At 48.2% G+C, this 25837-nt stretch overlaps 2 protein-coding genes and 1 pseudogene across 2 annotated transcripts; all 3 read right to left on the bottom strand.

Moving 5' to 3' along the window:
• Nucleotides 1-4025: 4025 nt before the first annotated feature.
• ZNF805 (zinc finger protein 805) lies at nucleotides 4026-5478 on the bottom strand. Its single transcript, XM_006902956.1, has one exon. The coding sequence runs from the start codon at nucleotides 5418-5420 to the stop codon at nucleotides 4026-4028; it is 1395 nt and encodes a 464-aa protein (XP_006903018.1). The 5' UTR covers nucleotides 5421-5478.
• A 3377-nt stretch (nucleotides 5479-8855) lies between these two features.
• On the bottom strand, nucleotides 8856-17005 carry LOC102870143 (aurora kinase C-like). Its single transcript, XM_006902960.1, has 7 exons — nucleotides 16960-17005; nucleotides 16776-16821; nucleotides 15958-16149; nucleotides 15371-15509; nucleotides 15128-15276; nucleotides 10486-10660; nucleotides 8856-9068 (listed from the first exon to the last, which is right to left on the bottom strand). Exons 1-7 carry the CDS (start codon nucleotides 17003-17005, stop codon nucleotides 8856-8858), a joined length of 960 nt encoding a protein of 319 aa, XP_006903022.1.
• A 4866-nt stretch (nucleotides 17006-21871) lies between these two features.
• The window catches only part of LOC102869745, a 10520-nt pseudogene continuing 6554 nt past the window's right edge, over nucleotides 21872-25837 (bottom strand).

Raw genomic sequence — 25837 nt, 5'->3', positions numbered from 1 at the left:
CCTCAGCATCTGTAAGTATTGCCACTCGAGACTTGAGTTTGTTCCTTCAGTTTAAGAAATGTTGAACCAGTTCATCCCTAGATTTCCTCTCTAGCTCTTTGCACATGTCATTATACTTTGCTTAGTCTTCCCACGCTGCCCTTTGAAATCTTTTCACCTTCTTAATTTGCTGATTTCTTCCCTTTGCTTTGGCTTCTTGGTATTCTAGTGCAATATTCAGTCTCTTCTGACATCCATCTCAGTCTTTTCTTCCTCCTCCTCTGGCTCTGTAATGACCTTTTTGCATTCTTTTCATGGATGATATTCTTGATATCCTTCCACAGCTCATCTGATCTTTGTTCATTAGTGTCCACGGAATCAAACTTGTTTCTGAGATGGTTTTTAAATTCTGGTGAGACAGACTCAAAGTCAAATTTTGGATTTTGTGTATTTAAATTTTCTTAAGTTTCAGCTTGGCCTTGCATGTGAGTAGTTGATGGTCAGTTACAGTCTGAGAAGTGAGCTTCTCCAACAATTCTTTCCACAGATACATCAATTTGATTCCTGTGTAGATCATCAAGTGAGGCACAGGTGTACGACTGCTATTTGTGTTTCTTATAGAAGGTACCCACAATGAATAAATCAGATTGTACAAAATTCTACCATTCTATCTCCAGCCTCATTTCTGTCACCAACTCGATGTTTTCTGAGTACCAACCCTTGTTCCTAACTTTTACATTCAGTCACCTATATTTTTCATGTTTCCTGGTTGCATGTTTAATAGGTTTTTGGCAGCAAATGTTGGTACAAATCATCTATTTCCTCCTCTTTGGTTCTGGTTGTTGGTGCATATATTTGAATGCTAATGGTATTAACAGGTCTTCCTTGTATTTATATGGATATAATCCTGTTGTTCACAACATTGTATTTCAACATGGATCTAAAAATGATCTTTTAAACTATTAATGTGAATCCATTTTACTGGTCTTTTTTTTTCTATATTTTATTAATTTTCATAAACATTTACAGAGATTTTGGGCTTCATTTTACTGGTCTTAATTTCAAAGGAAATTTGAAAATTAGTGCTTTAAGAAATATTAGTTTGAACTTAACAGAAAAGCAGCTCAGAAAAAATATTTGGATAGGGTATGAAGAGAAGGGTAGCAGAGCAGACAGTCAGGTAGGAGAGTCTCAACACTGACTCTTAATTACTTACTAATTTGGAAATAGTATCACACAAAGAAGTAATTTCACTAACTTGATGTCTTAGAGCCCTTAGGTAGAATTCATGAGAGAGAAAATCTAATTCATTTTGGTTAATACAAGAGCCTTCAATGTCTAATTTACTGTACAGGAAGTTTCATTTAGAAGGATCAACTGATGCCCATAGTGGTCCTTTAGTCTCCATACTGTCTTTATTAAAGAAATGTTAGACAGACTGAAAAGCACAGGGTGTAAGACCAAAATTATTCATATAATACTGGACAAAGATGAGAGTGAGGGTCTGCTCTGCGCTTGGAACCAGCATTTCCTATGTTCAAAAAAGAAGTCTGAATTAATTTGAAATCCTTAGGACAGTAACGTCTAGCAGAGTCCTTAGTAGAGGGTGCTTAAAGTGCACAAAAGAATAAAAATAACTCCACAAAGAAGAAATCTCACAATAATCTTGGAGAATTTCAAAGTAAGGATGTAGAGTCTCAGATATGCGGTCACTTACCAGAGACAACCCGAGATGCCATGGGAATGGGAATGGACATCTCTATCCACTCTGTGTCACTGGAGTCCAGACCCCTCGAATCCAGGTGCCAGTGATAGGCCCCCTGGACCCTGTTCACTCTCTCTCTCTCACACACACACCAACTAAAATGATGTTAAAATATAGCAAAGAGTTTATTTGAGAATAGTACAACCGCTTAAGGGAAATACATCATGAAAGCAATTAATGGAGAATTCCCCATTCACAGCTATTCAATCCCAAGAGCTAAAAATGTCAACGTTGTTCCACCATAGGAATTTAATACCACTACTGGAAAACTTGCCTGGTAAGCAGAACCTCTTTATACTATTTTTTAAATAACTTGCCATACGCAGATTGTATAAAAACCAACTTTCTTGTTCCAAACGGAAAGGGGCTGAGGCTCTTACTGATGAAGACCAAGGACTGTCCACAGCCACAGATATAAACTGTACCTCAACATAAATACAAATCCTCACAACTGGACCAATAAATGCCATCACAACAAAGGCGGAAAAGACTAAAGTTGTCAAAAGACTAAAGTTGTGACCCTTTCACTTGGATCCACAGTCACGCCCATGACAGCAGCTGTCAGGAAGCCAGTGTCAAAAAAGCAAAAACGTCAGGCCTACTACTTTGTTCTTCAAAATTACTGTGGTTATTTGGAGCCCCTATTCTTTCCACGTCTTAGTTACCGAGTGCTGCTCTATTTATTAGTGGGCAGCACTTTCTTCTCTCACCATCTAGGAAGGCTGTATCACTGAATTCAGTGTCAGGTCTGGTAAACACTAGATGACCCTTGTCTCTGAAATCGGGGATCCCCTTGTTCTTTGGAGAGCCCATGTGTCTTGGTCTTCCCCTTAGGTGAGCAGATTTTTAGCTCTAAGATCTCAGGTCTAAGACACACTTCAAAACTGGCTCTTCTGACAGGTGGCAGCAGGTCCCTCTCAGTTCTTTATCTTCTGGAAGACCACGGGTGTAGTAGGTCAAAAGCTAGCTCTTCTTGGACTCACTCAGGGTGGTGACAGAAGTAAGGCTTCCCACCCTTAATCCTGTGATGACTCACTCACTGGCTTATCACATCAGATCACATCCTGGGGACTGTTACACGGGCACCATATTATAGTACTGCCAAACCTCTGAGAATCATGGCCCCACCAAACAGCCACACAGTTTGGGTCAGGGAACACAAGTCAATCCATGACAGCACATAAAGCTGAGGGTGAGATCATGGTTCCTCATCCAGTCACTTTAACATAAGACTTTCATACAGTTTTTTAAGAAAGAAAAAATTATAATTCCTTCTCCTTTTTTTATCATCATGGCCTTCTAACTTGTGTTTTATTTTCATGTTGATGAGACCTCTAGAAAAATGTCAGGGTAAATTTGGAGAAATGTTTATATGGAGCAATAAAGACCTGATATGCCCAGTGAGAGAAATGTTTTGATTTCTCAGGGAAGGTCACACACTGTGCCGTTATCTACATAGTACAAAAGGAATAGAAATTAGAAAACAATAAAATAGAATTTTTAAAACGGTAAATGGTGGGTGATTGGAAAAATATGAAGTATTTGTTTTTCTATAGTACTCCTGCCTGCATATCATTCTTTAGGGAGCTGTGGTGGCCTGTCAGTCCAAAGACAGATGGTTTCAGGGAGAAAGATGGTCTGTTTCCTCCTGTGCAATTTACAAGTTCTGAAAACGTGCTGGAGGGTCAAGTATAAGCTGGTTCTCTCTCAACACCCTGTAACAACTTGTCAATCTTCTATTCAGTTACAAACTATTCCATGACATAAAACTTTCCCATTTTCTGGTACAGATTTATTTTGAATCGAGGGTAGGACAGTGTTGCTCAACATAAAAGGCTTTTCAGCAAACTGTCCCAGAGCTGCCTTCAACAGATAAAACTCCATGGGCATGGACAGCACCCAATCCCTAACAGGAGAGTGCTTGAACTTTCGAAAATGTTGTTCAATCCCCTGTCCTCAAATAAGGAATCAATAACAAAGTGTAGTATGCTGTTGAAGGGCGGGGGGGGGGGGGACGGGGGAGAAGGAGAATTTTCCATTTATACTTCTATGCATCTTCTGTCTTGGTTGAAATATTCCTGAGATAGCAGTGCAGAATATAAACTTAGAAACACGTGGCTGAAGGCTTCCCCAAGTACATAGTGACCACACTGGGTCTCTCTCCTGCACGAATTTTCTGATACACGACTGGACTTTAAAGCCACCCCAAAACATCAGTTCTAAGTGGACCAATTCCTAACAGGACTCTGAGGTGAAGCGGTTACCTGCCCAGAACACTTCCTCACAGGGATGACACCTGGGAATGTTCCCTTTGGCAAGGACCATCGGATGCCGAGAAAGACGGTTCCTGGGGCCAAAGGTTTTCGTCAGTGGTTACACCTAGAAAGTCCACCCCCAGGAGGAGTCCCTGCAAGTTGACTGAGCTGTGCCCACTCGTGAATGGTCTTCCCACGTCTGTCACACTGACAGGGCTTCTTGCACCGGCATGCGTCCTCCGGTGCTGCGTGAGGTGCGCCTTGCGGCTGAAGGCCTTGCCACACTCGATGCACTCGTAGGGCTTCTCGCCTGTGTGGATGCTGTAGTGTCGGAACAGGGCAGGCCGGTCCCGGAACGCCTTCCCGCACTCCTTGCACTCAAAGGGCTTCTCGCCCGTGTGGCTCCGCTTGTGCAGGACGAAGGTGGAGAGGTGGGCGAAGGTCTTCCCGCACTCGCCGCAGGCGTAGGGCTTCTCGCCCGTGTGGCTCCGCTTGTGCAGGACGAAGGTGGAGAGGTGGGCGAAGGTCTTCCCGCACTCGCCGCAGGCGTAGGGCTTCTCGCCTGTGTGGACACGCTGGTGCTGCGTGAGGTGTGCCCGCTGGTTGAAGGCCTTGCCGCACTCGGCGCACTTGTACGGCTTCTCCCCAGTGTGGACGCGCTGGTGCTGGGCCAGGTGGGACCTGTAGTTGAAGGCCTTCCCACACTCCGGGCACTCAAACTGCTGCTTCTCGGCGTGGCCGCGCTGGTGCCGCATGAGCTCGTACCTGTGGTTGAAGGCCTTGCCGCACTCGCCACACTCGTAGGGCTTGCCTCCCGTGTGGATGGTGTAGTGGCGCAGGAAGCCCGGCCGGTCCCGGAACGCCTTCCCGCACTCCTTGCAGGCGAAGGGCTTCTCGCCCGTGTGGCTGCGCTTGTGCAGGACGAAGGTGGAGTGGTGCGTGAAGGCCTTGCCGCAGTCGCTGCACGTGTAGGGCTTCTCGCCCGTGTGGATGCGCTGGTGCTGCGTGAGGTGTGCCCGCTGGTTGAAGGCCTTCCCGCACTCGGCGCACTCGTAGGGCTTCTCGCCGGTGTGGATGACGTGGTGCTGAAGGAGGGTTGTGCTCTTGCTAAAGGTCTTTCCACACTCGGTGCACTCAAAGGGCTTCACTCTGGAGTGAACCAGCTCGTGCTGCGTAAGGAGGTGTCTCCTGCTAAAGGCTTTCCCGCAATCCCTGCAGACGTAGGGCTGTCCCTCTCCCTGAGCCACCGCACCTTTAGGGGGTCTACTTGAGTCCCCCTCGCGGACAGCGTCTATGCACTCCTGTACGGCCTGTGAGCGCACACCATCACCTGTCCCCACACCAACATGTTCAGGGCTCGCTTTCCCAGGGAGCTGCTCCTTCTGGGGGTCTGCCTCTGGTCTCAGGTGTTGGTCCTGCATTTCTGGTGGCCCCCTCCTGACCTTGGTCTCACCCCAGCCAGGAGTTCCTGGCGGCTCCCTGCGTCTGAGGGCTCCTCAGATAGGGGCAGCTCCGGAGCAGTCAGCTCTGTGGTCTCAAGTCTTGCTTTTCCCCCTGAAAGATAATGAATGTGCCAAAGGTCCTATTAATAACGCCAACAAAGAACAAATAGAACCTTCATCAGGAAAATAAAAATAAGGTCTCTGTGCCCACAGTTTTGCTATCTCTGAGACCCAGCCTGCCCGGTTCTCTCCATCGTGGTCCTTCTCCCTTTCCTAGGCTGGAAGGGAGACCTGTGGGAGAGGAAGTAGCAGGGAAATGACCCATCAACGTCCAGGGAGTGTATGGACACAGTTGTACTAAGAGCGTGTGAAGAGTGTGCTCTCCACGAGATGAGCACACAAAGAAATGGCAGGTTCTGAATCCCAGACATGAGAGGAACAGATCAGGGCACTTCCCAGAGCAGGTGTCCCACCTCTGTACAGGGAAAAAAAGGTGCCAGGTAAGACTGGGGAGGGCACTGTGGCCTTCAAAGACAGATGTCCAAAGTCTGCAGAGTATTTAAAGAACCCTGCAAAGAGCAAGGCAGAGAGGCAGGTGCTGTTGAGAAAATAGACTGAAGCAAGTTGGAGGAGAGGCTAAGGCCCTAGTACGGGTGAGGGTGGGCACAGGCCGGAATACAGGTGAGGATGTGTACAGGCCATAGTACTGGTGAGGGTGGACACAGGCCACAATGCAGGCGATGGTGGGTGGTGGATACACCCAACACAGTTTCCAGGAAAGGGCTATAAGGTCAAGGTGAAGGTGTGTCCTACACAGCCAGGTACAATTAGTACAACAGACACAACTAGATAAATAAAACTGACACCTATCACTCCAAGACAGTAAAAGGTATTTATAAAAATAGAAAGTTAATACTATAAAGGTGAAGTCTACTTTAAGTCAACAGACACATTCAATACAACTTTATGGAAAACTCCAACTAGGTTTGTTCTGGGTTTTCGGCTGATTTTAGAATTTACATAAATCAGTGCCAAAAATACATACCTAAGAAAGAGGTCTTGTTGACTGTCTGCAAGGGTCTCGATCCTGACACTGAGTTGGAGCCCTGTAGCCCCGATTTCGCGTTGGCTGGAGCTTCCCGATAAAACAAGCCTGGAAGCAGGAGCGGCATCCACTTCCGAAATGGCTTGCCTCCGGAAACTCTACGTACAAACAGTGCGCAGGCCTCTCAGTTCACAGGGTCGCTATGAGTCGTCTACGACTCAACGGCACCTAATAACAACAGCAACAACAAGCCCCGATTTCAACTGTGCTCTGCTGCTCTCTTAACAGATCATTTAACTGTCCTGAGACTTTCTCTCACATCCTCTGGGCACCTTGTCAGGAAGGGCCAGTCCTCGGAAAAGGACATCCTGCTTGGAAATGTGGCGGGGTCAACAAAACAGAGGAAGGCCCTCAGTGAGACAGACTACCACACTGACCACAACGACAGGCCTGGGCAGGGCGGGTATTGTGCCTGACTGGACGCGGTTTCACTCTGTTACACACGGGGTTGCCAAGAAGAGGGACAGAACGACAGCAAACGGTGTGCAAGCGTTGTGTGGCCAACTGTAAGGAACTATCAGACGCAGCTGAGAAACAGAGAATGACATGGAGAAGGGCAGCTTGTGACAGGACTGACTTAAAAAAACAAAAAAGGCTGGCAGGTGGAAGTATGCCTGGCCTGCAAGACACGGGGGGCCAAAGCAGGCCAATCCTCCAGAAGTCAGGCAGGCTCTGACACAGTTAACAACACCATTTCAAATTGAGTTTTGAAACATGGTCTAGACCGCTATTCCTGTTTCCTCTAAAACTCCACGGTTTATATCAGTTCTTACATTACAGCAAAGAACTCCCTAAATTAGGGTTTCTCAAACCCAGCACTTTTTAGATTTTGAATTGTTTTATATCTGTTGTCAGGCGGCTGTGAGTGTCTTAAGATGTCAGCTGGGCCCCTTCCCACAAGATGCCAGTAGCATGCTTATTAAATGTGAAAATGAAAATAGCATTCACACTGAAGTGAGGCCTTACCCAGCAACGGCAGGGGCCCAGAAGTCTCCAGCTCCACCTCCAAGTCCAGGGCCCTTGGGGCCAATTATAGCTGTCCCCACTCTGGCCAGACGAAGGGCACAGCTAACTTCTCTGAGGTCACAGACACCTGGCAAGTCAAAGAGAGGCAGCATTGTGGTCTGGAGTCTTCCAGATGGGAGAAGAGCCTGTTTCCTGTCAATGACCGAGATGCAGGCGAGTCAGGGACCTGAGCACTGAGTGAGGGACTAGTATGGCAAGGGGATGATGAAGTCAAAACTGACAGGACAGCACACAGAGATGTCAACAGAGAGATGCATCCAAGCTGGGAAGTCGTGAAGAGAACGGGAGGGCAAGCCTCATGAAATGTCAGCAGAAAAGGACGATGGTAACATCCTAACTGCCATCCCAGAAACCATGACAGCAACTGAATATGATTGGTCCACGCTGTCTGATTTCATGTGGACGGCTGCCAACCTCTGGGCCAATCAACGAGCAGAAGATGCTTGCACCACCCAGAGACTCCAAACATCGAAGAAACACTAGAAATCCCCTCAAAACCTCATTGTTGATTTGACCCTGACTCCTGGTGACCCTCTGCAGTGGGAAATCCTAGCGCAGGCGGCTGCCTGTCCTGTGGATTCAAGACGCCCAGAGGCTTTGGGCAAGTAGCACAGCTTGCCAAGAGTCATGCTACAGTGCTCCCCAACTTCCGGAAAACATCTTGCTAAAAGTGACATCTAAGCAGCAGCCAGGGGATATGAGGGGAGGCCAGAGGCAAATGTATGAGGCAGAGGGGACCAAGGGTAAAGCTGGGCAGGGAAGAGAGCTGAACAACTTGAGGGTTGTGGGGGCTGTGAACCGGGAAGAATGGAAAGGGGTCAAGGTTTGGGGTGGGCAGACGGGTAGTGGGTTGGGGCTTGGGGTGTTGGCCTCATTCGTCCCATCCTAACCCGCCCCCTGTCAGAGGCCAGACATGCCTCCACCGTGGTCCAGGCGCCACCAAATCAGTTCTGGTTCACACCGACCCGATGTGATTAGAGAACTGCCCTTTGGGTTTTCAGAGCTGTCGATACAAGGAGCCCACCGCGCCTGGTCCTACAGCAGTTTCAATCAGCTCACCTTCCCGAAATCGGCCGGGTCCTTTCATTTAACCCTTCCACCACCTTGCTCGTGACACCCCTCTAGACCTGGGACAAAAACCCTGACAAGCCAGCGACACGGTAGCAGAGAGAGCCAGAGGCTTCCGACCCGGTAGCCCGGGCAGCTTGGACCCAGCCGCAAAGCAATCCCTAACCCCCAGCCCGCCCCCACCTGGACCCGCCCCCACCTGCGCCCAGTCCCAGTCACCTCCGTGGGACCTGCGGACAAAGCGGCGGTGCCCGGAGAGGCTGGCGGGCCCCGGGGCGGCTCCACACCCGGGACGAATAACTGCTCCCCGTGGGAAAGGGGCCGAAGGGACAGGGCGCCGCCACCGGGGCAGCGGCAACAGGGGCCCCCCGAGGACCGGTGAGGAGGCCACGGGGGACACGCGTGTCCCTCGAGGGCCGCGGCCGCTTCTAAGGCGCGGGGGAGACGGTCCCACAAAGTGGGGAGGCCACTGGGAACCCAGTTCCGGCCCCCGGAGTGTGCGTGAGCGTCCCGCTCGGATGACGTCACAAATGGCAGGAAGTCCCGCCCGCCTACGTGCGTGCAAGGTCTTCTGGGTTATGTAGTTGGTCTCCCTCTCCTGGGTAACGTAGTTGGTCTCTCCCCACCCCCTCTCTCATCCAGCCAGGAGTTGGGCATCTTTCCTGGGGAGGCTCCAGACGCAGGGAACCCTGAGCCTATCTCCTGTTGGGAACGCAATTAGGACGGCACTCGACAAGTGTGGAGAAGTGCCCTTCTAACTCCTGGCGAACTGGAGAGAAGACACTGGCCAGCTACTTTAAATCCAGCCATCACAGTTACTTTGAAATGGAAGATTGCTTCTCCATGGTTTTCCGAGTTTATCATGATCTTTTAACTTAACCTAGCTTTGTGTTTTATTTCATCTTAGATAACTCAACACCTAGAAAGCCACCAAGGCAGACTTAAAAGTTTAAAAGTGTCTCTAGGCTGAAACTCTTGAGAGCAAGGTATTCCTATTCATTTGGGAAGGGGACACAGCTCCACTATAAGAAGGTGGACAATCAGAATAAAAAGATGAAAAGATTTATTATAGAGAGGCCACTGGCACTGAAGAAGTCTATGTAGAAACTGTTGAATGGGAACCTAGTTTGCTGTGCATGTTTCTACCCAAAACACAATGAACTTTACCAAAGAAGAAAAGTGCAAGCCCGCCAAAAGACACAGAAGATCATAAAACACTGCTACAAAATTATTCCGCTTTTTATTAATTAGCATATTTCAGTAAAAAAAAGGTTAAAAAAACCCAAACAACCAAACCCAAATCAGCCCAAACAACAAAAAGATGGAAGTGGCAAAGCCAGGCAGGCTGTCTGAGCAAACACAAAGGGACAGGACAGGCAGGACTCAGGAAGTCATCTGTGCAGGGAGAGGCAACACCCTCCTAGAGTGGGCCTGCACCCAGGGGTGCTTCCGGACTTGGTCCAGTGGAAGTCGCTCGGAGGGATTGTATCTGAGCAGCCTGGAGATTAGATCTTGGGCCCCAGAGGGCACGAAGGAAGGAAAAGTCATGTCCACCTGATGAGCCAGAGAAGAAACAAGTCAGGTGACTGTTCTTTTTAACAGCACGTGCTGCAAGGGTTTCGCAACCCACAATCACCCCTTTATGGTCTATGTACACATAATGCCCGTGTGTGTTGTGTGTGAAAATAGGGTCATTTCTTTGCTTAACCTTTTCCCTCTCCCATGAGTCCACTCAAGTGACTGTGATGGGCATGACCAGGCAATCACTGTGTGCCCCATCCACCTCAGGTCTGCCAGTCATTGCCATCTGGCTCGCCAAGGGAAGCCCAGATGGGGTCACCCTACCTTGAGGATGCGTTTGGAGGTCTCAGACTGTGAAGAGCTCTCAAAGGGGGGTGTGCCCACCAGGAGCTCATAGCACAACACACCGATGCACCACAGATCCACCTTCTCGTCGTAGGTTCTCCCCTCGATAATTTCTGGAGATAAGTAGTCCAGAGTCCCACACATTGTCTTTCTCCTAGAGGAGGGCAAAGGGGACCTCAGAACCATCTCAATGCTGAAGGTGTATGCAAAGGTCCAATGTCTACTTCCCTACACAGCACTCCTGTTTGGTCTGATGAGATCTGCTGTTGGCCACTGGTGACTACAAGTCATAGCGGCCCTAGAAAGAACCACTTGGAACCTAGCCCTCATCTGTATCATCACCACACTTATCTACCACGCTGAGAGCCGTTGTGACAGTTCTAGGGTACAGTGCACAGGGGACTGCACTGATAACTCAACAGTCACACCTCTTTGGCTGTTGGAATCCACCAGCAATTCCATGGGAGAAAGATGGACAGCTTCAGAAACCCAGTGGAGGGTCAGCTCTGAGTGAACAACCATGAATGCTTTTTTGACATGGGATCTAGGTCCCAGAAAGGCAGGCCCTTAGACCCATTAATCCTGTAGTTTAGGATTACGCTTTTCTTTTGTTCATGATCAAGGATGCTTGCACAAGAATAGCAAAGGCATCAAGCGAATAATTTGGAATAGACAGTGCATCAGGAAGGGATCACTACATTATGGTTTAGTCATATACCACAGGCAAATAAAAGACGTAATGTGATGGGAGAGTCTGCCGTCAGGGACCTCTCCAAAATACCGAAGATCAATGATGTCACTCTGGAGACTAAGGAGTGCCTGATACAGGCCATGGTCAATGACTAGGGATGTTAGGAGAATTGATGGCTTTGAGCTGTGGTGTTGGAAAAGAGTATTGAATAGACCATGGATTGCTAAGAGAACAGGTTCATCCTAGAGAGATTGAAATCAGGCTCCTCCTTGGAGGCAAGGATTCTGAAGCTTCATCTGACATACTTCGGACATGTTGCAATCGGTCTCTCAAAGAGACCGATTGATTCAGTGATGGGTCATGGGGATAAGTCTGCCAGAGGCAATGAGATTGGCAAAGGATAGAGCAAGGTTTAGATTTGTACACATGGTCGCTATGAGTCACAGGCAACTCGACAGCACATAACATCATCTACCACAAGAATCACATTAACAAATTTCTTATTGATTTACATGGAAACTTTTAAGTTACATATTAATATAGATCAGAAAACAGAGTATCACCACAACAAGATAAAGGGAAATAATCCATATGAACCGACACTTCACCAAAGAAGACAGATGGCCAACAAGCCCATGAAAAAAATGTTCAAAATCCCTAGCTCAAAGAGAGATGCAAATCAAGACAACTATGAGATATCTTGTCACCACAGTAAGAATATCAAAATTTAACAGAACAGCAACCATCAAATGCTGGCGAGGTTGTGGAGAAACTGGAACCCTTATTCACTGTGTGGGTGTAAAATGGTGCAACCATTATGGAAGCCTGTATGGTGCTTTCTCTAAAAGTTGCAAATACAAATACCATTTGAAGGGAGAAAAATGGAACAATGACTATAAATGCAAAGTCTCTGTAAACATTTGTTAAATTAAAAAAAAATTCAGGTGGAACAGACTCAAGGTCAAATTTTGGTTCCTGTGGACTTAATTTTCCTCCACTTCAGCTTGAACTTGCATATAAGTAGTTGGTTGTCTGTTCCACAATCAGCACCTCGCCTAGTTTTCACAGCTGATATTGAGTTTCTCCAGTGATTCTTTCCACAGATAAAATAGATCTGATTCCTATGAATACCATCAGGTGAAATCCCCGTGTATAGCGTGTGTTTATGTTTCTTATAAAATGTGTTTGCAATGAAAAAAAAACGCCACCATTTGATCCAGCAATTCCACTCCTATTTAGAACTAGACTCCAGTGTGATCCAATCCTAATGAGCTCTCCAGTCTTTCTTTCTCCCTTTTCAATACTAATTGAATCTTAGGACTCAATCTTAGGAACCCCCTCCACACTATAGATCAGTTGCTCTCCTCCACCACTGATCTCTGGATACAGGGGTTTCTCCAAGACATTGCCTCTGACCAAATATCTTTTCAAACTTTCTGACTATTCTTTCTTCCCTAAATATGAGATCTCCGTTCTTCATCATCTTTTCCATAATGATCACTGACACTCTCTCTGAACTCTCTCATCCTTTCTATCAGTAATAGTCCTGCCGCACTGCTTTTCCAAGTGAACTCACGGTGGTCCTCCTGCTAGGTGTGCACCTGACCATCCAATACAGATAAGATTCTCACCCCTGTCCCAATTCAAGACTGGACCTCCACCAAGGCTATCCTGTTTGACTCAGCATTCAAAACAGCCTATTTTTGACCAGAGGTGCTCTCAAATTCTCCAAATATGGACCAATATTCTCTCAAGTCGACATAGTGAGAGTAACAGGGAAATTACCAGTCCATGCATTATTCTTCCCTTATTATGCTTATTTCAAAATATACCGTTTACTTATCAATTCCTCATAATACTGCAATGCTCCACTCCTCTACTAGGCTGAGATATTTTAAGCAAATTTAAAGCTTCTATGAACCTCACTTTCACCCCCAGCCAATATAACTTTTTCTTCTAGACTTAACTCTCAAAGAAAGTTCTCCCCAGACCTCCGCTTTCCCCATCACCACCCCATCAAGTTGATCCTGCAGTTTGAGATACTTCTAACCCATCAGTAACTACACATTACACTCCTATTAATATTGAAGTAAAGGACTAAACTTCCAATATAATTAAGTTCCTTAAAACGGTTTTTTAATTCCTTCGCATTCTTCTTACAAACCTCCTATACTTCTTTTTTTTTCCTTTTGTTTTTTTTTTTTATTATTGTTTTGTGTGTGTGTACCGTCAAATCAGATCTGACTGGTACAGGAGGATATTGCGCCTCCTTCTCCGGCAGAGCGTTTGGTGGATTCGAACCGTGTTCCTCTGGGATTGCAGTGTGGTTTCTTGCCACTAGGCCACCAGAGCTCCCCCAAAACCTCCTATACTTCTAATAAAGAAACCAGATGGCTTATACTGTCTTGTGCAAGATCTCTGAGGTATCAATAATTTCGTACAACCAGTACATCCAGTAGTCCCTAACCCATAAACTCTCTTCTCCGTCATACCCTCCCTTCACTGGCGTCATGGCTACTGCCTTTCGCACCTTTTTTTTCCTTTCGCACCTCTTAATACCACTGTTTATTCTTGCATTAACCTGTGGGCCATGTTTACTCAAAATCTTTACTAATTTTTTTGTAGAAAATCAAACCGTCAGTGAACGGTGCATGATGAAGTACACACCGCTCCCTCCAAATGAGTCAGCATAACATACCCGCCTCCCTTAAACCCCACTATGCCCCCATCCAGCAGGAAGCAGCCAGAGGACCTTCTCACCCCCTATCGCCCCGAAAGTGGGAATGTTAAACTAAAAATCAAAATGGAAGTTGAAGCTCAACTAAAAAATCTTATGTCAGGATATTTTCCAAAACCAGAAATCAGAAAATCTTGTGTCCGGATATTTTCCAAAACCAGAAAATCCCAAGTCAGGACACTTTTTGAAATCAGAACTCAGAAAATCCTAGGTCAGGACATTCCCCAAAACCAGAACTCAGAAAATCCTATGCCAAGACGTTTTTCTGAAACCAGAACTCAGAAATTCTATGTCAGGACATTCCCCAGAATCAGTTTTCCAAGACCAGAAACTTGATGCAGCAATGAGCCACTGCAACGAGCCCATATAACCCCCTTGAGCCCAACCCCCCATGCTACTCCCCTTGCTGAGTAGCCTGCGTGCAATAAACGCCTCAGCATGGTTCTTGGCTTTGACCGGAAACCTTTCAATAGAATTAGGTGTTACTGTCATGACAGGAGTCCTGAATCAAGGCCGCACAGGCAAGTGGACTTGGGGGGAGGGATTGCCTAACAATGAGGTTTTCTTTTACTTTTCAAGGAGAAGAGTGACTTGGGAGGGAGGGGTGGGCAGGAAGATAAGTGCAACAATGAGTGAATGGAAACCCTAAGTCTCTGTAAACTTTCATTAAAATGAATAAAAGGAAAACAGAAGGTATAAATAAACCACTCTTTAAAAACATATTGGTCAATCCCTGAAGATGAACATCATGTTGATAAAGGAAAAGGTTACTGGGGAAAGAAAAATAGGACACCCCCTCGCCCCCAGTGATGGATTGGCCTGGTGGCTGCAATCAAGGAATGTGAGAATGGTGCAGGCTCAGGCAGCACTGCTGTCTGTATACAGGGTTTCTAGGAATTGGAATGGACTCAGAGGCGCCACCAGCAACATGAACAACATAAAAACAGGCTCAGGATTGTAGCTAACATTCATGAGATGAGTTAATGTATGTGAGATGAAGCTTCCAACATCTTTGCCTCTAAGGAACATTCTGGTTGCACTTGATCCAAGACCTATCCATTCATTCTTTTTGCAGTCCAGGGGAGAGTTGGTACTTTTTTCCTCCAACACCCACAGCTCAAAGACATCAAACTATTAAACCAGGTCATTCCTAAGGGGCACTGGGACCTCACCTCCCCCCTCCCCCCACCTACCGTAAAGAGGGCGAGTGTACAGACCAGCCAAAGTCTGCAATCTTCACCTCGCCCAAGAGCCCCAGCAGCAGGTTCTCTGGCTTAATGTCCCTGTGAATCACTCTGTTCTCATGGCAGTAGGACAGGGCATCTGCCAGATCCTCAATGATCTTGGGAGAACAGAAAAGGACACTCTTACAGCCAGCGGCCCCCTGGGGTGCAGAGCTCCCAGCATTCGCTCCCCCCTCCCCCCAGCAACCTGACCGTGGCTGTACGCTGTTCACTGAACCTGTGGAACTTCTGCAGCTCCTTGTAGACCTCCCCTCTTGGAGCGTATTCCAGGATCAGGAACACTCGCCGTGCATCATGGAAGTAGTTGTAGAGGCGCAAGATATTGGGGTGCCTTGAGGAGGGGATGGGAGACTGGTCAGCCGACTCCCTGCCGCCCAACCCAGGATGCTGTTCCCGGAGAATGGCCTATTAAACACCCCCCGTCCCCCCGAACCCAGACGCGGTGAGTCAGTGTTGACCCCCAGAACCTCTCCACAGAGTTTTCAAGGATGGAAACTGTCCAGTCGCAGACTGCCCATCCTTCTCCATGCGGATGGTGGTCTTTGGAGCAAACTGCTGAGACTGAAAGACCAAGAGGGTCTCCCCCGCCACCCCCTCCCCCACCGGAATGAGAGAAAGGGAGAACGTGTAGTGGGCTTCAGTTGAGTCTGGCACAAGGAGGAGCTTTACAAGTGTAACCTCATCGGATTGCAGGTGTAAGCAATCTTCGTGGCAGACGCCAAGGGGTACTTAGGAGCTAGTAACGGGAAAGCTAAACCTCAAGCAGAACCAGTAGTTACTGCAGGTGGGCCTGGATTTCAATTTCCCTGCGAAGCTGATGCTCCAGTCCTTCCTTCTCCATCTGTGACTTGAAGAGGACCTTCAGGGCCACAATGAAGTGGTTCTCCTTCAGCCGAGCCAGGTACACACTGCCAAACTTCCCCTTGCCCAGTGGACGCCCAATTTCGAAGTCCTTAAGCCGAAAGCGCCGGCTGATGGGAGAAAAAAAAGACACTGATGGAAGGTTCCGAATTCCCTGCACCCGTTCTCTTAAAGGGCCTGCCAGCTCATCTGATCAGGATACATTTTTGTTGAGTCAATCCCGACTCAGAAACCTAAACCCAATGACTTCCAGGTGATCCCAATTCACTGGGAAGTACCCCTGGGCTTCCCAAAGCCTGTCTTGTCTGCAGGAGCCTTGGTGGTGCGGTGGATGGATAGCTTGTTGTGTTGTCATGACCAGACTGCACACCTCTGCTGGTTCAAATCCACCGCAGCCTCCTTGGGAGAAATGATGGTGTCCCCCCGTGGACAGTGACTGTTTGGGAAGCCAATGGAGTTGGAATCCATTCCACACTCCACGACAGACACTGAGCTGGGCTCAATAGGCCGCATTCTCTCAGGGAGTATTTGAACCATGCCCTTTCCAGTTTGCACGAAAGGTGGAGTGAAGTTTTAACCACAGCACCACCAGGGGCTCCTCCATGCGACCGGCAGGGTCTTTCTCTCCATCCATCTTTCCCACGCCAGCCAGCGAGTGGAAAAGTCAGGGGTGACTCCCCTCCCTCAGCTGCCTTTTCCTCCTTTCCACCTCCAGAGCACATCCAAAGGTCCTCACGTGTTGGCCATGGCCCTGGCCTGCCGTTGCTGGCCTTCTGTAGCCACTGGGGACAGGAGAGAGAGAGAGAGAAAACAGGAGAGGTGAACACTTAGAGGTGCACACCCCCCGCACCTTTTTAATCCATCTCCCTTATTCACCTGTGGACTGGGCACACGCTGGATTCATTGTAGCTTTCTGGCACCTTCCCAGGGCTGCTCCTGCAGCTGAGGGAGGTTCAGCTCCTTCATCCAGAGTCCGCTGCATCTGGAGGTGGGGAGGGTTTCAGCTCCTGTAGCCCGGAGAGAAGAAAGGAAAACAGCAAAGACACCCAAGATCTGGAATTACAAGAAGGGAATCCCTTGAATATTTATATTCCCCGCACTGTCTTGATTGGCAAACCCCACGGTTCCTCTCTGGTTCCCATTGGCTGAAATTTCAGAGCAGACCAATAGGAGCGAGGGAAGTGAGAACTTCCGGTTTTTTCTTGACAGATGTGCGTCTGACCCGGATACGGAACCTGGAGTGATGCACTTGCGGGAGACTATATTCTCAAACAGTACAGGGTGTTGTAGGCAACAGCATTGCTAAGCTATTTAGCTTAAGTAGATTTTAGCACTGCAAAAGGAGAAAGTACCCTCTTTAGAATCTCCTGAGTGTCATAAAAAGCAGGAAAGCCCAGAGAGGAAAAGTCAGGTGTGATCAATTTAAAAAAAAGTACTCTCCCCACCTTGTGAGAACAAGAAAATAATTGTAAAAACATGCCCATAGACTCCTAAAGAGGCAAGGATTGACGGCGAAAAACATTATCGCCATCTTACTAGATCCACTATCACACTGTTGTGACCCTTCTTTCTAGAATATAATAGTAACTGTTACAGGCAGAGTAATGGTGAGCATAGATCCATGGTGACTGATAAAAATGACAATAAATGTGAATGTATGAAACAAACTATACTAAATTTGTATGCCAACCAATGTAAAAGGAAAAAAGATAATGAAAAGAAAACCCAGAATGATAATGATTATATGAAGCACAATGGGAATGAAGGACAGTATGTAACACCATGTATGGACTTTGTAAGCAAACCAACATAGAATAAAAGAGAAATATATTTCCTTAAAATTATGTCTAAAATGACTATTTGTGGTAATTCCCTAGGGAAACCTTAGTTGTCACATACAAACAGGTTAGTCCTGGAGAGGAAGAGATTTTTATCCCCACTTTAAAAAAAAAGGTGACCCAACAGAGTGTGGAAATTATCAAACAACATCACTAATATCACATACTAGCAAAATCTTGCTGAAGATTATCCAGAAATGGCTGGAACAGTACATTGACAACTACCAGAAATAAAAGCTAAGTTTAGAAGAGGTCATGGCTACAGACATTATTGTCAATGTTGGATGGATCTTGGCAGAAAGCAAAGAGCACGAGAAGAATGTCTGTTTCATTGACTATACAAAGGTAGATAGATTGACTGTGTGGATTACAACAAATTGTGGCTAACCTTGAGGAAAATGTGAATCCCAGAACACTTTTTTGTACTTATGTGAAACCTACACTTGGACCACCAGGAAGCAGTCCTCAGAATAGAGCAGAGAAACACTGCATGGTTCAAAATCAGGAAAGGAGTACATCAAGGATGCATCCTGTCTCCATACCTTTTCAATTTATGCAAAATAGACCATTCGGGAAGCAGGGCTTTATGAAGAAGAATGTGACTTCAGGTTGGAGGAAGACTCAACAACCCACGTTACACAGGTGACACAACTTTGCTTGCTCAAACTGAGGAGGACCTGAAGAGCTTGCTGCAGAAGGTCAAGGACTGTAGTCTTCAACATGAAATTCAACATCAAGAAAACAAAGATTCTCACCATTAGGCCAAATGGCAGTACCATGATAGATGGAGAAAAGATTGAGGTTGTTAACAGTTAAAGCTTGCTCAGCTCCACAATCAACACTCTTAGCATCATCCATCAGGAATTAAAAAGATAAATTACATTTGGAAACTCTGCTGTCAGAGACCTCTCCAGATACTGAAAAGCAATGATGTCAGTCTAGAGACTAAGATGCACCTGACAATCTAAAATAAAGTTCATCACTAGCAGACACACCACACAATGAGGGTTAGAAGTTTTCCAAACAGAAAGGAAATGCTAACAGTAAACTATTGTGGAGCTGAGTTTACTCAAAATGGCTTTCCTCGCCATTGATTGACCTTGCCATGTGGATGGAGGGAAGGAATATGAGCATAGGGTGTGCTAAGCTGACCCACACGGTGCTCGTCTCGTCTCACAATTAACTTGAGCAGATCCAGTAGCAGAAGGAAGATCTTCCACCATCAGAGAATCAAAGAATGCAACCTGTCCTTCAGGGTGCCAGACCTGCTGGGAGGGCCTACAGAAGCAGTGGCTCTAATAGCCACCGTGGAGAACGAGACTCAGCTCGAGATGGGACCTTGAGATTGCTACACCATTGTACTGAAGCCAAGAGCCTTTTGCTCAAGTTTGTTGGAGGACTGGGGAGGGAAGAGCTGTTAATTTGATGAACTAAGAACTAAGAATTTGTGACAGTGGCCTAAAGCCATGGGGCTCAAGGCTGAGGTGCCTTGTGAGCATATTTCAAAAGCTGTCCTGACTGTATGGTTCCTAACCTCAATTATAATCTTTGGGTTTCCTCATCGTACTTGTGTGTGGTCTGGGAGCTACCACATCAAATTGTGGGCCCAGTAAAGAAATAAGATTGGTGAGTTGAGGCGACTAGAAAGAGGCATGAGAGTGTGGGGAACACGCCTGACCTCCCAGGAATCAGTTTTGTGCTGTGGATGTTGTTGAGGGGGACAGTTCCATTTTGTGAAGGTGGTAAAGGTCAGAAGTGGCAGTCCTCACATAGCCCTTGCTCTTTTTTACAACTAACTTCTGCATTAGTTTTTAAAAACACGTTTGACAGGTGAAGGGAAAAGCCTATCATTCAACATGGTGCTTAAAAAGACACTTAAAGACTGTCGAGTTCAAGGGACAGAATAGAAATAAGGTTTCTACATTTAAATCCAAGTGATAAACTGTAGATACCAGCAGATTGTTCTAAGATCATGTAAGTTGCTGCTGCTGATTGCCTTCAAGTGGAGCACGATTCATAGCGACCCTATTAACAAAAGGCCTGAAGCCCCCTACATCTATTGACATTTATCAAAGTTCCCTAGTTTATGTATATATACTGAAATACTGAAAACAGTCTCTAAATAAAACTAGAGAGGGGAAAAAAATTTAAAAATCCCCAAAACCTATACTCAAATTATATATATGGAATTTTAAAATGTTGAAATAACAAAGCAAAAAAATCCCACAAAAGTGTAAAAATAAAGGAAAACCAGAAAACAAATCATAAATAGTTTGAGACCAAGTTTTAGATCAAGCGGTTCCTAAGAACTGACCTCAAATATGGTGATACAAAGTAGGTTGAAATGAAAATGGAAAAAGTCATGCAAACATTTGGGGGTCTTGTGGCCTTGTGGTAAGGAGTTGCACTGCCAACCCAAAGACTGGTGGCCTTGAACAACCTGCCTTCAGGACTACAGAACAGTTTCTTACCATTAGGTCACCAGAGCACTTTAACCCAAAGGCACGCAGTTCAAACCCACTACCTGCCCTGCAGGAGAAAGTTGGGCAATCTCCTCTCCTGCAATTTATTGCCTCTGAAAATCTGGAGGGTCAGGTCCAACTTGACAGTACATTCAAACATTAAGCATAAAACACAGTTGTGGTTATATTATAAATTATTTATAAGTATAAATTATACTTCATAAACAAGAAAATAGGCACAAAGGACATTATACAAGAATCTGTATGTGTGTGTGTGTGTATTTACATATATATCCTAATATATAAGCACTAAACAGAGCTTCGAAGCACATAAAGCAAAATATATCCAGTTATATTTGGGGACCTCCTCACCCCTCTCAGAAAATTATATAGACAATGAGAAACAGCACAGCTGATCTGAATGATGCTGTAAACAGCGTCGGTGACACTTCTAGAAAGTCCAACTCTAGAAAGTAGCACCTAGGATTACTGGGGGGAAAAAGAAGTGACCATTTCCTGGTTCAGAAAACAAATGTCACAGATTTAAATGCTTTTAAAGCATGCAGAACATATGTTCAGACCAAACATAAAACAGACCAGAAATAAATAACAAACAAACAAATAAAGCAATTCCTAAACAAACAAAAAATACAGGGCATACTGTAAACTCTAGGAAATATAAAAATAGACTTCTAAGTAGTCTGTAAGTCAGAGAGGAAGTTATCGAAAAGTATCAAGAAACATTTAGATGGAAATAAAAATGTAATTAGTACTTGCTGAAATTTGTGGGATGCCCTAATATAGTGGGATGGAAATTTATAGGACAAAAAGTCAAAGGAAATAAGGAGGCTAAAATAATTTTAAATAAGTACTAATAAAGAGAACGGAATAATCACTCAACTCTGAGATTTACCAGACAGCTAGAACAGTAAAATGAAACGCCAGAACAAGAAAAATGGTTTTATGTGTTTAAAACCACATGAATAGTTTGTTGTGTTAAAACTTACAAAGTTTTACAGTTATAAAGGTGCATAAAATATTGATACAAGTTTTCAACTCCTCAAATATAAAACTATTTCATGACCAGCCTACAGTTTTCTCATAGACTTAGGCTCCAGAAGAAGACAGACAATACTAAAGAACAAAGAGAGCTTTCCAAGTCTTGAGCCCAACCCACAGCTGCCCCTCCTGACACAAGACAGCAGCAAATGTGTACACAAGAAACATAAAAGGGAGAAGCCCTTCATTTGGAATGACACTCCTTTCCCCCAGGGAAAACAAGAATGACAAATTTTCTTAGGCATGGCAGAGACTCTGAAAGATGCTGGTTCTGTATCTCTCCATCTTCTCTTCTGTGTCTTCCTCTGAAAGATATATTCCTGAGATACTGCGCAGTGTAGACTGAGGAGAAGCTACGACGTTTTCTCCAGGTGCCCAAGGACCCCTGGGTCTCCCTCGTGAATGGAGTCTCAGATGTGGCTGATGGAGCACTCTTTGGACAAGGAGTGGCCTGCCACTGACCGCCACGACCCTCACAGGGATGGCACTGGTGGGCCTTCCCGTTGGGATGAGCTGTCAGATGCTGAGAAACGTGGCTCCTTTGGCCAGAGTCCCCTCCGTGGTTACACTGAGAAAGTCCTCCCCGAGCTGGACTTCGTGGATGTGGACAGAGCCCGGCCTGCTGTCCACGGGTCTCTGGCCATCTCCTGCACGGGCAGGGCTGGTCCTGCGTGGGTCTGTTGGTGCCGAGTGAGGGAGGCGCTGCTGCTGAAGGCCTGGCCACACTGACCGCACTCGTGGGGCTTCTCTCGGGTGTGGATGACCGAGTGGCGGACGAGGTTGGTGCTCCAGCAAAATGCCTTCCCGCACTGGGCGCACTCGAAGGGCTTCTCGCCGCTGTGGACGCGCCGGTGCCTGGTGAGGCCGGAGTGGCGGCTGAAGGCCTTGCCACACTGCACGCACTCGTGGGGCTTCTCCCCGGTGTGGACGCTGTAGTGGCGGAGGAGGTCCGCCCGGCTGCTGAAGGTCTTGGCGCACTCCTTGCAGGCGAAGGGCCTCTCGCCCGTGTGGGCCCGCGTGTGCAGGATGTAGGTGGAGCAGTGGGTGAAGGCCTTGCCGCACTCGCCGCAGGCGTAGGGCTTCTCGCCCGTGTGGATGCGCTGGTGCCGCCTGAGGTAGGACCTGTGGTTGAAGGCCTTGCCGCACTGGGGGCAGGCGAAGGGCTTCTCGCCGGTGTGGATGATGGCGTGGTGGACGAGGGCCGCGCTCTCGCAGAAGGCCTTCCCGCACTCGCCGCACTCGTAGGGCTGCTGGCCCGTGTGCGTCTGCCGGTGCCACAGGAGGTACGAGCGGTGCCTGAAGACCTGGCCGCAGACGAAGCACTCGTAGGGGTTCTCCCCGCTGTGGATGAGGACGTGGCGCACGAAGCCCGGCCGGTCCCGGAACGCCTTCCCGCACTCCTTGCAGGCGAAGGGCCTCTCGCCCGTGTGGGCCCGCGTGTGCAGGACGAAGGTGGAGCGGTGCGTGAAGGCCTTGCCGCACTGGCCGCACGTGTAGGGCTTCTCGCCCGTGTGGATGCGCTGGTGCTGCGTCAGGTGTGACCTGCGGTTGAAGGCCTTGCCGCACTCAGAGCAGGCGAAGGGCTTCTCGCCGCTGTGGACCAGGTGGTGCTGCAGCAGGTAGGTGCTCTTGCGGAAGGTCTTGCCGCACTCGGTGCACTCGTAGGGCTTCACGCCTGAGTGCGTGCGCAAGTGCTGGGCCAGGAGGCGCTTTCTGCTGAAGGCTTTCCCGCAGTCCTCGCAGACGTGGGGCTGGCCCTCGCCCTGCGTCCCTGCACCCTCAGCGAGTCCACCTGAGTCACCGTCGTGGCCAGCAGCCCCTGGACAGACGCGCTCCTCAACAGCCCGTGGGCGCGCACTGGCACCTGACCCCACACTGGCACGGGCAGGGTTCGCTTCCCCAGGGAGCTGCTCCTTGCAGGACCCTGCCTCTGGTCTCAAGTGTTGGTCCTGCCTTTCTGGTGGCCGCCTGTCTCGTCCCAGCCTGGAGTCCTGAGGGCCCCGTGTCAGCCGTCCCTGGCCTTCGACTGGCTCTGGAGTGCTTGGCTCTGTGGTGGCACGTTTTGCCTTGTCCCCTGCAAAACGTACAAAATAGAAAAAGGCCCATCAGTAATGCCAAAGAGAACACACAACCACACCTTCATCAGTGTACACAGGATGTTAATATGCAAAGGTTCAAACCCAGAACCTCTGCATTATTTACATAAAAATAAAAGCATTCAGTGTGAAAAGATGTCTTTGGGCCTGCTGTGAGTATCTCTGAAACCCAGGTTTGTCTTCCTTTTCACTTTCAAAGGAAGGTGAGTCTGGACCAGGGTCTCAATTTTGTGCATGGCATGCGTGGACAGAGTGATCATGACCCCCTGTGTGCCTGCTCCCAGTGCTACAAGAGGCCGAGGGACAGCACAGGGAGTGCCCCGGGGAGGATCCTGGAGGAAGATGACCCTGTGGGCCAGATCCCAGTGGCACAAGAGGTCTAGGGAGAGGGAGTGCCCCGGGGAGGATCCTGTACGAAGATGACCCTGTGGGTCAGCTCCCAGTGGCACGAGAGGTCTAGGGAGAGCACAGGAAGTGCCCTGGAGAGGACAACCGAGGAAGGAGGAGATATAGTGGTGATCACCAGCAGATCACTGCAGCCGTAGGAGGCGCAGTTTCCAGAGAATCCACGGAGCAGCAGGGCAGGAAGGTGATACAGCAGGGTCAGGTCAGGCAGAGGGAGGCGGATTCTCAGGAGATGCCCGGGAGGGGCGTGGCCAAGCCTAGAACTGGGCCTCTGAGGTGGACCCGGATAGGAGAACAGCTGGCTGGGCGGAAAGTCAAGCCAAGGAGACACAATCTGGTGGAGACAGCTATACTCCTTCTCTTGAAGACACGGAAGAAGAGCTATATAAACGGAGAACTTGGTCATGTAAAGCTGGTCACTAGACCCAAACACACAAACCCAATACAACGTCAGGTAAAATCCCAACTGGGCAGTTAGTTGATGGAGTGGAATAAGCTGACCATACCCCATGACTACAGCCACTGGACGCCCTTCACACACACTCCAAAGCCTGAGATTCAGCCAAACAGCGGGCCCGAGGGGAACACTAACACCGGGAGGCACCCATTCCTCCGACTGGGGAGGACGGAGATGCCCAAGGCTGAAACGAGCACAGACTTCACTAAACGGAGGTCGGCCAGGCAAGAGGCAGGCCTGGGAGGTGAACAGTAACACCAGGAGACACCCGTTCTTTAGAGCGGGATTGGGAGGGGTTGGAACGAGGTGTCCATGGGCTGACCCTGCAGTGAGGCCCCAGCAGGCAGGGTGTGGGGCAGAGAAGGTCTGATATCATCGTGAGGGAGGGGCTAAGTAGCCACAAAGACTTCTTCCAAGCCTTTAGGAGTGAGGCGTCCTGTCCTGTCGACCTCGGCCGGGATGCCCAGTCAGCACATACGGGACCACTGTGAGCGCTGACCCAGGCGTGGTACCTTCAGTCACCTCACGTGCATGTCAAAGGCGGGCAAGGAATACAGAAGAGCTCAAAGTGAGGAGGGCAAGGTTCATTCTCCGCACGGTGGGCATGTGTGAGGGACCAATTCCTGGAGGACACCGTGCCTGCAGAGGCTCGGCGAAGAGAAGAAGGACCCTCGAGACACTGGACATGTGGGCTCACGCACAACACGGATGCTGCGGCTGGTGTGTGTGTGTTCTGTACGTGGGCCCCCTGTGAGCTGGCACATCCTGATGGCCCCCAAAGGTGACAACAAAGGGGCACGAGACTGTGAGCATGTACGACAGCCCGTCAGGAGGGTGGGTGCATGGAGAATTCGAGAGAAGGGGGAGGCAAAGTACGCTGGAAAGAGAAAATCACTGAGAAGAAAAGTTCTAAGAGGGGAGACACTGTCACACTGCTCAGGGTGGGAACAGGGCACATCTGCATTCACTGCTCAGAGTGTGAACAGGGAACATCTGTCATCACTGCTCAGAGTGTGAACAGGGCCCGTGTCTGTCATCACTGCTCAGAATGTGAACAGGGCCTCAGAGTGTGAACAGGGCCTGTCTGTCATCACTGCTCAGAGTGTGAACAGGGCATGTGTCTGTCATCACTGCTCAGAGTGTGAACAGGGCCCGTCTGTCATCACTGCTCAGAGTGTGAACAGGGCCCGTCTGTCATCAGTGCTCAGAGTGTGAACAGGGCACATTTGTCATCACTGCTCAGAGTGTGAACAGGGCCCGTCTGTCATCACTGCTCAGAGTGTGAACAGGGCCCGTCTGTCATCAGTGCTCGGAGTGTGAACAGGGCCTTTCTGTCATCACTGCTCAGAATGTGAACAGGGCCTCAGAGTGTGAACAGGGCCTTTCTGTCATCACTGCTCAGAGTGTGAACAGGGCCCGTGTCTGTCATCACTGCTCGGAGTGTGAACAGGGCCCGTCTGTCATCACTGCTCCGAGGGAGG

This window comes from Elephantulus edwardii, unplaced genomic scaffold (assembly GCF_000299155.1).
Source record: "Elephantulus edwardii isolate Elephantulus edwardi_28Jun2011 unplaced genomic scaffold, EleEdw1.0 scaffold00478, whole genome shotgun sequence".
In the NCBI taxonomy this organism is placed as follows: domain Eukaryota; kingdom Metazoa; phylum Chordata; class Mammalia; order Macroscelidea; family Macroscelididae; genus Elephantulus; species Elephantulus edwardii.
The sequence above is the reverse complement of the archived record's forward strand: the minus strand, read 5'-3'. Positions and strand labels throughout refer to the sequence as shown.

Bases quoted from the DNA above. Each gene is read 5' to 3' on its own strand.
- ZNF805 (XM_006902956.1), bottom strand. From the start codon at position 5,420: ATGCAGGACCAACACCTGAGACCAGAGGCAGACCCCCAGAAGGAGCAG.
- LOC102870143 (XM_006902960.1), bottom strand. From the start codon at position 17,005: ATGAAGGAGCTGAACCTCCCTCAGCTGCAGGAGCAGCCCTGGGAAG. The intron at 15,510-15,957 runs GTAACTACTGGT...CCCCTCCTCAAG, and splicing joins GAAATCCAGGCCCACCTGCA to GCACCCCAATATCTTGCGCC. The intron at 10,661-15,127 runs GTAGGTGGGGGG...GCCCTCCTCTAG, and splicing joins GTACACTCGCCCTCTTTACG to GAGAAAGACAATGTGTGGGA.